Source organism: Phacochoerus africanus, chromosome 15 (assembly GCF_016906955.1).
Source record: "Phacochoerus africanus isolate WHEZ1 chromosome 15, ROS_Pafr_v1, whole genome shotgun sequence".
NCBI classification, from domain to species: domain Eukaryota; kingdom Metazoa; phylum Chordata; class Mammalia; order Artiodactyla; family Suidae; genus Phacochoerus; species Phacochoerus africanus.
The window spans coordinates 40,459,003-40,469,896 of NC_062558.1; the positions used below are offsets into that span (position 1 = coordinate 40,459,003).

The 10,894-nt window shown below is 45.9% G+C and overlaps 1 protein-coding gene across 1 annotated transcript; it reads right to left on the reverse strand.

Annotated features, from left to right (window-relative positions):
- Nucleotides 1-1,062: 1,062 nt before the first annotated feature.
- PLA2G1B (phospholipase A2 group IB) lies at nucleotides 1,063-9,526 on the reverse strand. The gene is made up of 4 exons (XM_047762104.1): nucleotides 9,396-9,526; nucleotides 6,020-6,179; nucleotides 5,381-5,508; nucleotides 1,063-1,275 (listed from the first exon to the last, which is right to left on the reverse strand). The coding sequence occupies exons 1-4, from the start codon at nucleotides 9,427-9,429 to the stop codon at nucleotides 1,157-1,159; spliced, it is 441 nt and encodes a 146-aa protein (XP_047618060.1). The 5' UTR covers nucleotides 9,430-9,526; the 3' UTR covers nucleotides 1,063-1,156.
- Between the last annotated feature and the right edge of the window lie 1,368 nt (nucleotides 9,527-10,894).

A 10,894-nucleotide genomic window follows, 5' to 3' on the forward strand; every position in this document is an offset into this window, starting at 1 on the left:
TTCCTCATCCATAAAATGGGGGCAATAATATCGAATTCACAGAGCTGATTTGAACACTTAATGAGATGCAGAAAGCCCTTATTAGCACAATGACATGCAGTAAGTGCTCAAGAAGTAGAAGCTGTTATTGTTAATTATATTTCATGGCTGCAATGTAAAGATAAGCTTGTAGAGTGTGGTGAAAGACTTTGAAGGGTTTAGAAAGGAGTTACAGAAAAAATGGTTTTAACACATTGGAAATGAAATCAGAAAAAGAAGGGGTGAATCTGGGTCAAATTGAAGAGACTATCACTTCAGGCAGGGCAGGATCATGGTTAAAAGCATGTGTCTGTTGAACTTGCTGGGTTCAGGTCCCTTGTTTGCTACTTACCAGATGCATCTCAGTAGACAGGTGATCTCTCCTATTGAGGCTCAGCTTAGAAAAATAGGATTTGCTAATAGTGTCTAAATCCTATAGAGTTGTCCAGAGAATTTAGAGACACGTAGTTCTGGCACAGGGTAAATCATCAGTGGTTGTTCATCTTCATTCAGGTCTTGTGGTACTCTCTTCCTGGAAATATCCCTGTAATCCAGCTTCCAAGGCTGGAAGGAATGATGTTCACAAAGGACTAAGAGGAGACCTAGTCATGTTCAGTAGACAATAAAATGATCTACAGGAGTTCCTGCTGTGGTTCAGTGGGTTAAGAATCCAACTGCTGGAGTTCCCGTCATGGTTAGTAACCATGAGGTTGCAGGTTGGATCCCTGGCCTTGCTCAGTGGGTTAAGGATCCAGCGTTGCTGTGAGCTGTGGTGTAGGTTGCAGACTCGGCTTGGATCCCGCATTGCTGTGGTGTAGGCCAGCAGCTACAGCTCTGATTCGACTCCTAGCCTGGGAACCTCCATATGCTGCAGGTGCAGCCCTAAAAAAGACAACAAAACAAAACAAGAATCCAACTGCAATGGCTCAGGTCACAGCTGTGGCTCAGATTAATTCCCTAGCCCAGGAACTTCCATATGCTGCAGGTTAGGCCATAAAAAGAAAAAGAAAAAGAAAACAAAAACCCCAAAATTTCCAAACGTGAGGCTTTTCAATAAGGTGTTTATTGGAGGGCACAGTGTACGGGTGAAGGCTATAAAGCAGATAGGGATGACATTTTCGAGGGGTGGTACTTAGCTCTAACAGTACTTCTTGGTGTCCAGGTTCTTGTGCTCCTTGTTGTATGGGGCCTTTGAGAAGCAAATGGCAGCATTTCGGTCACAGTTACAGATGAAGGCCTCACAAGCATTGTTTTTGCCTGGAAAAGAGAAAGAGCAGAGGACTGAGTCAGGGTGGATGGATCACGCTTTGGTTTTTGTTTGTCTGTTTGTTTGTTTTTTGGCCACGCCCATGGCATGCAGAAGTTTCTGGGCCAGGGATCCAACCTGCACCACAGCAGTGACAATGCTGGACACTTTTCTTGCTAAGACACCAGGGAACACCGTGGACGGTGTTTTGTACAATCCTGGGGTGGGAAGAATTACCTGAAACGATCTGGTGGCTATTCCATTGGTGCAAATTTAGGGTTGACTGATAAAGCAAATAAAAAAATACTGGAGGAGTTCCCGTCATGGCTCAGTGGTTAGCGAACCCAGCTAGCATCCATGAGAAGGCATGTTTGATCCCTGGCCTGGCTCGGTGGGTTAAGGATCCAGCGTTGCAGTAAGCTGTGTGGTAGGTCGCAGACACGGCTTGGATCCAGTGTTGCTGTAGCTCTGGTGTAGGCTGGTGGCTACAGTTCAAATTAACCCCTAGCCTGGGAACCTCCATATGCCATGGGTGAGGCCCTAAAAAGACAAAAAGACAAAAAATTTATATATACTGGAGGAGTTCCCTGGCGGCCTAGTGGTTAAGGATTCAGCATTGTCATTGCTATGGCTCAGGTTCAATCTCTAGCCAAAAACAAAAAAAAAAAAGCTGGAATTTCAGATCAACAATGAATCCAATATTTGGGACAGACTAAAAAAAAAAAATCATTCCTTGTCTATCCAGAAAGCAAATTTAACTGGGAAGCCTGTTTTATACAGTGATCCTAGATGTAATAGCTGCTTTTTGGAAAGTTCTGTCTATTTCACACCTCTAAATGAACTCACTGCTTTTAAAACTCATAAAGCTGCAGAGCTCTGATAACATAGGCAAACAATTGCAAACTCTGTGGAAAACATTAAAACATACTAAACTAAGTATTGTACATTTCAACTTAGTAAAGTTTCATAAGCCAATTTCTCTACTTTAGATTTTATTTAAAATTTTTTTGGGGAGTTCCCGTGGTGGCGCAGCAGAAATGAATCTGACTAGGAACCAAGAGGTTGTGGGTTCAATCCCTGGCCTCGCTCAGTGGGTTAAGGATCCCTGTGGTGTAGTTTGCAGATGCAGCTTGGATCTGGTGTTGCTGTGGCTGTGGCTGTGGCCAGCAACAACAGCTCCGATTAGACCCTAGCCTGTGAACCTCCATATGCCGGGGGTGGGTGTGGCCCTAAAAAGACAAAAAAAAAAAAATTTGCCATACCCAGGGCATGTGGAAGTTCCTGAGCCAGAGATCGAACCTGCGCCATAGCAGCAACCTGAGTCACTGCAGTGACAACACAGATTCTTACCCACTGTGCCACAAGAGAACTCCCATTTCTCTAAATCACTTTTTTTTTGTCTTTTGTCTTTTTTTTGTTGTTGTTGTTGCTGCTATTTCTTGGGCCGCTCCCGCGGCATATGGAGGTTCCCAGGCTAGGGGTTGAATCGGAGCTGTAGCCACCGGCCTAAGCCAGAGCCACAGCAACGCGGGATCCGAGCCGCGTCTGCAACCTACACCACAGCTCAGGGCAACGCCGGATCGTTAACCCACTGAGCAAGGGCAGGGACCGAACCCGCAACCTCATGGTTCCTAGTCGGATTCGTTAACCACTGCGCCACGACGGGAACTCCTAAATCACTTTTTTAAAAAAATTTTAGGGCTACCCCTGTGGCATATGGAAGCTCCAGGGGTTGAATCAGAGCTGCAGCTGCCAGCCTACACCACAGCCACAGTAATGTGGGATCCAAGTCACACATGCAACCTACACCACAGCTCACGGCAATGCCAGATCCTTAACACATTGAGTGAGGCAAGGGATTGAACCTGCATCCTCCTGGATACTAACTGGGTTCGTTACCACTGAAGCACGAGAACTCCTTAAACCACATATTTTTAAAATTGCAGAATGTTCTTGCAATAAAATATTATACAGATATTTAAAAGAATTAAGTATGTCTATAAAACATTTTCCAAGATATTTTCTTTTCTTTTTTTTTTTAGGGCTGCAGGTGCGGCATAAATGGAAGTTCCGAAGCTATGGGTCATATTGGAGTGATAGCTGCCAGCTTACACAACAGCCACAGCAATGACAGATCAAGCCATGTCTGCAACATATGCTGCAGCTTGCAGCAAGGCTAGATCCTTAACCTACTGAGTGAAGCCAGGGATCGAACCCTCATTCTCATGGATATTAGGTTCTTAACCCATTGTGTCATAAGAGAAACTCCATGTACAGTGTTTTAAAACTGGAATGTGTCTGTGAGTGCAAACCAAAGGGCGATGGAAATCCAGAATGCTGGGCTCACAGGACAATAGCCTACATCTCTCTGAATTGTCTGCTCTTTACAACCGCCTTCAGAGAGGGACACATTTCACCTTTTCACCATGAGCGCTGTAGAACTTAGTGGTTAAGACCAGAGACTTTAAAATCAGAAACAACTGGATTTCCCGTCATGGCTCAGCGGTAATGAACCCGACTAGTATCCATGGGGATGCAGGTTTGATCCCTGACCTCGCCCAGTGGGTTAAGGATCCGGTGTTGCTGTGAGCTGTGGTGTAGGCCGGCAGCTGCAGCTCTAATTTGACCCCTAGCCTGGGAACTTCCATATGCCACAGGTGTGGCCCTAAAAAACAAACAAACAAAAACAAATCAGAAGCAACTGAATTCAAATGCTGGCCCTACCACCCATAAGTTGTGTGACTATTTTTGAGCCTTACCTACATAACCTATAAAATGGACTTAATAAAACCTATCTCATATAAATACCTAGCCTGGTACCTGATACATGCTAGTTCCAAGCTCTTTTTATGAAATAATGGAGCAGTATAGAATGGCAGTTAAAAGCAGAGGCTTTAATATGAAAAAGAATATGTGTGTGTGTATATATATACATATATGTGTGTATACATGCATATATATATATGTATATATATGTATGTATATAGGGAGTTACCATTGTGGCTCAGTGGTAATGAACCCAACTAGTATCCATGAGGACACAGGTTCGATCCATGGCCTCAATCAGTGGGTTAAGGATTCAGTGTTGCTGTGAGCTGTGGTGTAGGTCATAGACATGGCTTAGATCCTGCATTGCTGTGGCTATGGTGTAGGCCTGCTGCTGTAGCTCCAATTTGACCCCTATCCTGGGAACTTCCATTTGCCTTGGGTGCAGCCAGAAAAAAAAGCAAAAAAAAAAAAAGGTACATATATGTGTATCTGAATCACTTTACTGTACCCCAGAAACTAACACAACATTGTAAATCAACTATATATTTTTTTAGCTTTTTTTTTTTTTCTTTTTTAGGCATATGGAAGTTCCTAGGACAGGGGTCAAATCGGAGCTGCAGCTGCCACAGCAATGCAGGATCAGAGCTGCATCTGGGACCTATGCTGCAGCTTGTGGCAATACCAAATCCCTAGCACACTGAGCGAGGCTAGGGATGGAACCCATATCTTTACCAACACCATGTCGTGTTCTTAACACTCTGAGCCGCAATGGCAACTCCATAAATATAGTTTTTTTACAAAAATCAGAGGCTTTGGAGTCATATAGACTGTATTCAAAAATCAAACACCACCATTTATGAGCTATGTGCCTTCCTTTAGACAATTGGCTCAGTCTTCTGAGCCTCAGTTTCCCCATCTGTAAAATGGGGATAATAACAGTATTATTTTATTGTTATTATTTTTTGTCTTTTGTCTTTTTTAGGCCACACCCATGGCATATGGAGGTTCCCAGGCTAGGGGTCTAATCAGAGCTGTTGCTGCTAGCCTATGCCAGAGCCACAGCAACACCAGATCTGAGCCTAGTCTGAGACCTTACACCACAGTTCACAGCAACGCCAGATTCTTAACCCACTGAGCGAGGCCAGGGATCAAACCCGCAAACTCATGGTTCCTAGGTGGATTCGTTTCCGCTGTGCCACAACAGGAACTCCTATTATTGGGTTGTTTTGAGGATTAAAGGAGACACTGCCTGGCACCAGCAAAATGATCAGTCAGTGGTGGTTATCATCACTATGACTTCCCCCCATGCTTAGTGAGGGCCCTTGATCCAACAACAAGTAAACCTACTGTTGCAGGTGATCTCAGTGTTAGAACATGAATAGGAGTAGCTTTTGGTGTAGGGATTGTCCAGGAGGAATTTACAGCTGTCCAGGTTCTTGGCATCTGTGTAGCAGTTGTCGTGTGTCTCGCAGCACCTGGAGATGGGGAGGGACAGAGCTGGGCAGGAGCAGAGGTAGAGGGCAGCAAGTCAACTTGTCCCTGTTCTCTCAGGAACCCGTGGGAATGTTTTGGCTGACATGCTCTGGGAGGTGCTTGTCCTGTGGCTTGAAAAAATTAAGTCTTTATATCAGGTCAACAGAAGGTGATTTTAAAATGTTTGCAGGGCTACAGTACAAGGCTGTATTCTGAAGATGCAGTGATCGGGTGTTCACCATTGTAGAAGAGGGAATCCTTGCAGTGATGCTTTGTGCTGCAAAATTCTGCCACTAGAGGGCAGAAGCACCCACTAGTTTACATCAGGCCTGTTTTCCATCCCTAATAGTGAGCAGCGGATTCAGGGTCTTCTTAGAACACATGTGTTTATATAAGAGATAAAAGTGTGTTATCCTTAACAAATAGGCAAATCTCCTTTCTGTGCCTTGTGAGATCCTTGGTTTGTGCCCCACCCCCGTCCGGAAACACTCTGCAGATAGATAGATCACTCACCTGTCCAGTTCATCCACAGGGGTCCCTGATCCACCTAGGCCACAGAAGCAGCCATAGTTGTTGAAATCCTTGAAGGGGTCACTGCCGGGGATCGTGCACTTAATCATGCTACGAAACTGCCATAATGCCCTTGAGCTGATGCCTTCCTGGGCAGCGCCCACTGCAAGAAGACACAGCCAGAGTTCAAATCCATCCTGGTTGGCTCCTGGCACCCCAGAGGCCCCACTGCTGGTCAGCTCCCACAAGCCCCATGCTGTGCCCTTGACCCTGGCCAGCTGCCTCCCCTGCAGAGTGGCGGACACAAGGACAGGTGAAGTGAGTCGGGATTTTTTTTTTAACAAAAACTTTTGGAAAATATAAAATATATATTTTTATATTTATAAATATATATATATATATATATTTTTTACTGCCACACCTGTGGCATTTGGAAGTTCCCAGGCCAAGGGGGAATCTGAGCTGCAGCTGCTGGCCTACACCACAGCCACAGCAAGGCCAGATCCCAGCCACAGCTTGTGGCAACACTGGATCCTTAACCCACTGAGTGAGGCCAGGGGTCAAACCTTCATCCTCATAGATACTGGTCAGTTGGTTACCGCTGAGCCACAATGGGAACTCCAAAATATTTATATATATATGTATATTTAATTGAGACAAAATTCACATAACAGAAAACTCACCATTTTAACAGTTCAATGGTTTTTAGTATATTAATGGAGCTGTGCAACCATCACTATTAATTCCAGAACACTTTCATCACTTCCAAAAGAACACTCTATACTCATTAACAATCGCTCCCCTCTCCCCCTCTCCCCTCTGGCAACCATTAGTCTGCTTTCTGTTTCTATGGATTTGCCTATTCTGAACACTTCATATAAATGAAATCATACAATATGTGGCCTTTTTTTTTTTTTCTTTTGAGAGCCACACCTGTGGCATATGGAAGTTCCCAGGCTAGGGGTCAAATTGGAGCTGTAGCTGCCGGCCTATGTCACAGCCACAGGAACTCGGGATCCGAGCCACATCTACAACCTACACCACAGCTCACAGCAACACTAGATTGTTAACCCAGAGGGCAGGGCCAAGGATCGAACCTGTATCCTCATGGATACTAATTGATTTCTTTTTTTTTTTTTTTTTTTTTTTTTTTGCTATTTCTTGGGCCGCTCCCGAGGCATATGGAGATTCCCAGGCTAGGGGTCTAATCGGAGCTGTAGCCACCAGCCTACACCAGAGCCACAGCAACGCGGGATCCGAGCCGCGTCTGCAACCTACACCACAGCTCACGGCAACGCTGGATCGTTAACCCACTGAGCAAGGCCAGGGACCAAACCCGCAACCTCATGGTTCCTAGTCGGATTCGTTAACCACTGCGCCACGACGGGAACTCCACTAGTTGATTTCTTAACCTGCTGAGCCCCAGCAGGAACTTCTGAAACATCTAGGTTTAAACGCAACCTCTTCAGAGGTCCTTCCTGAGCACCCAAGCTAAGTGGCTCCTTTACTACTGCTTTTCTTCATATTATTTGCTTCATATTACCTCTAACCATCTGTATCCCTCTGTTTATTTAATGCCTCTCTCTCATAGAACCACAAACTCCTCAAGGACAGGCCTCATGCATTTTATTCCCCAGGGCCTGACTTTGGGCCTGACACAAAGGAAGCACTCAATACATATAGCATGCGTTAAATGAATGAAATCATCCATACATGAATTAAAGAAATTGCCTGGCACATAGTAGATACTCAGTAATTATTAAATAAGTTTTAAAAGTCTGCTTCTAGAAATTCTTGTGTTGCTCAGAGGGTTAAGAATCCCAAGATGCTGCTGTAGCACTGGTTCGATCTGATCCCTGACCTGAGAACTTCCACATGCTGAGGGTGTGGCCAAAAAAATAAGTCTGCCTCTGGCTAAGTATTCGCCCAAATCAAGCACAAGGCTTGGCATGGCAGACTTAGAGAAGCAGGACATTTTACCTACCCTGTGAGTTTGGTGTCCTAAAGAGAAGATGGCACTAAGTGATTTGTGGATCCTGTCCAATCAGCCACCAGCGTTGACTCTCTGCCACATGCCTGGCCCTTCCTTTCCTTGATCTGCTATGGACACTGATACCCCCTGCGCTTAAGCTCCAGGGCAAAGGAAGGGTAGGAGCTGGCCGCTCTCCCCCCTGAGCTGCCTCTGTGGTGGCAGCTGACAGAGGCTGTGTCCAGGAACAGAACCTGGAGCCAGGTCTGGCAGGAGTGTCCTGGCCACCTTGGCCCATCTCCAAACTCTACTCCTGCCTCCCTGTTTTCTTTCTCTCTGATCCAGCCAGCTTTGCTCTTTGTAGAGGCCAGACCTGCACAAAACTACTGCTCTGTTTGTGTGTGTGTGTGTGTGTGTGTGTGTTCCTTAGACAGGGAACATGCCTCATTCACCTCTGAGTCCCCAGTCTCAACTGTGCCTTGGAAGCTCTGATACCATCAATGTGGAATGGATGAATGAGGTGGGATCTGAATTCCAGTAAATTCTAAAGTTCTTTTTGTTTGCTTGGTGTTTTTGGCTGTGCCCTCAGCATGTGAAAGTTCCCCAGCCATGCATCCAACTCAAGCCACAGCAGTGACCCAAGCCATTGCGGTGACAATGCTGAATCCTTAACCCCCTGTGACACCAGTGAATTCTGATTCCATGAATTCACTCAATAAAGGTGCAAACAGCACCAGGGATTAAAGAGCAGTACTTTTATCCCTGCTCTTGAGGAGACTATGCTTTGGTGTGGGTGTATGATGACAAAAGAAATGAATCAACAAGATATGAATTGGAGTTCCCGTTGTGGCTCAGTGCTTCAAGAATCCAACTAGGAACCATGACGTTGCAGGTTCGATCCCTGGCCTTGCTCCGTGGGTTAGGGATCCGGTGTTGCCATGAGTTGTGGTGTAGGTCGAAGATGTGGCTTGGATACCTGCGTTGCTGTGGCTATGGCATCGGCTGGTGGCTACAGCTCCTATTTGACCCCTAACCTGGGAACCTCCATATGCAGCAGGAGCCGCCCAAGAAATGGCAAAAAGACAGAAAAAAAAAAAAGATATGAATTGCAGGCAAAGGGAGGTGCTAACTTCTTATACCAAGGCCATATGGCAGTGGAAGAGGAGAGGGGGCCCTCTGAGCTTGGATGGACAGGGGTAAGGCTTTCTGAGAGGGGTCATCTGAATTCAGACCTGAAGGTTGGAAAGGTGCCAGCTGTGGGGGCCTTTGAGGGAACCCCAATATTGGAGCTCTCATGCCCCATCATGAGCTCTGAAAAAGACTCTACATCTGGCCACCCTGTGAGCTGTGGTTCCCAGGAGGAGAGAGATGTCATTGCAAGAAGGGGTGGAGCTGGGGGGACTCACCTACCTGTGAGCAGAACAGCCAACACGAGGAATTTCATCCTGCTGTCAGGTTGGTGAGCAAAAGGCTAATGTCACTTATGGCCTCTCTTCTTATAGCCGCCCTGCTGCCCCAAGATAAGACTCTAGTGTTTACTTTGCTCTCTGCTGACTCTGGGTTGGCCTTGAGTGTGTCGGCCGCAGGAACGATCCTGAACAACAAGCAAGCCCTGCCAGCCGGGTTTTGGGGATGGGGTTGGAAGTAGTGGATATACTTGTTATCAGGACTTTTTTTTTCTGTTCTGTTTTGGTTTTGGCCACCCCCAGGTCATGTGGAAGTTCCCAGGCCAGAGATCAAACCCACGCCATAGTAGGGACAACACGGGACCCTTAACCCACTGCATCACCAGGGAACTCCTATTATCAGCCCTTTTTGAAGGATTATTTCTGGAGTCGCATATCTTGGAATCTTGACCCTCGCATTCAACCCTTTGCATTCAGTCCAGCTTCATCAGAATGCTTGGGGGGGTGGGGTGGGGGAGCAAAACTGTCGACTCCATTGAACAACTGGGATAGGAAGGAAATGATTACTGCTTCTGTGTTTTCTCATGTGCTTAAGTCTGAGCCATGGGTCTCACTGAATGATCCCAGCAATTATGCACCTTGTAGATGGGGAAACAGGTTCAGACAACAGGAGCAAATTGCACCAGGTCACACAGCTAGCAAAGGGCAAAGCAGGAGCTCAAACTTAGGTATGTCTGATTCTAAGGCACACAGTTAATTTTTTTCTTTCTTCATCAACATCACTCCCCTCTCCCCATTCCCCACTGTGGGTTTGTAAGAAAAAGAAAACCCTGCGCTTTGGGGTTCTAAAAGCTTGGCGCTGACTTGTAGACTAAAAAGGGTTTTAGAACGATCATATCAAAGGTTTATATAACATTGTTTAGGAGTTCCTGTCGTGGCGCAGTGGTTAACGAATCCGACTAGGAACCATGAGGTTGCGGGTTTGGTCCCTGGCCTTGCTCAGTGGGTTAACAATCCGGCGTTGCCGTGAGCTGTGGTGTAGGTTGCAGACGCGGCTCGGATCCCGAGTTGCTGTGGCTCTGGTGTAGGCCAGTGGCTGCAGCTCCGATTAGACCCCTAGCCTGGGAACCTCCATATGCCGCAGGAGCAGCCCAAGAAATAGCAACAACAACAAAAACAAACAAAAAAACATTGTTTAGGTGAAATTCACATTATAAAACATTTATTTATGAAGTATTATTTATTACTACTAATTGTTTTTTTTGGCTGTCCTTGTGGCACATGAAATTTCCCAAGCCAGGGATCAAACTGCACCACAGCTGAAGCCTGAGCCACCGCAGTGACAATGCTAGATCCTTAACCCTCTGTGCCACCAGGGAACTCCTAACCATTTTATTTTTAAAGCGAACAATTTAGTGGCATTTAGTACGTTCACAGTGCTGTGCAACAATCATCTCTACCTAATTCTAGAAAATTTGTATCTTCTCCAAAGGAAACCTTGAA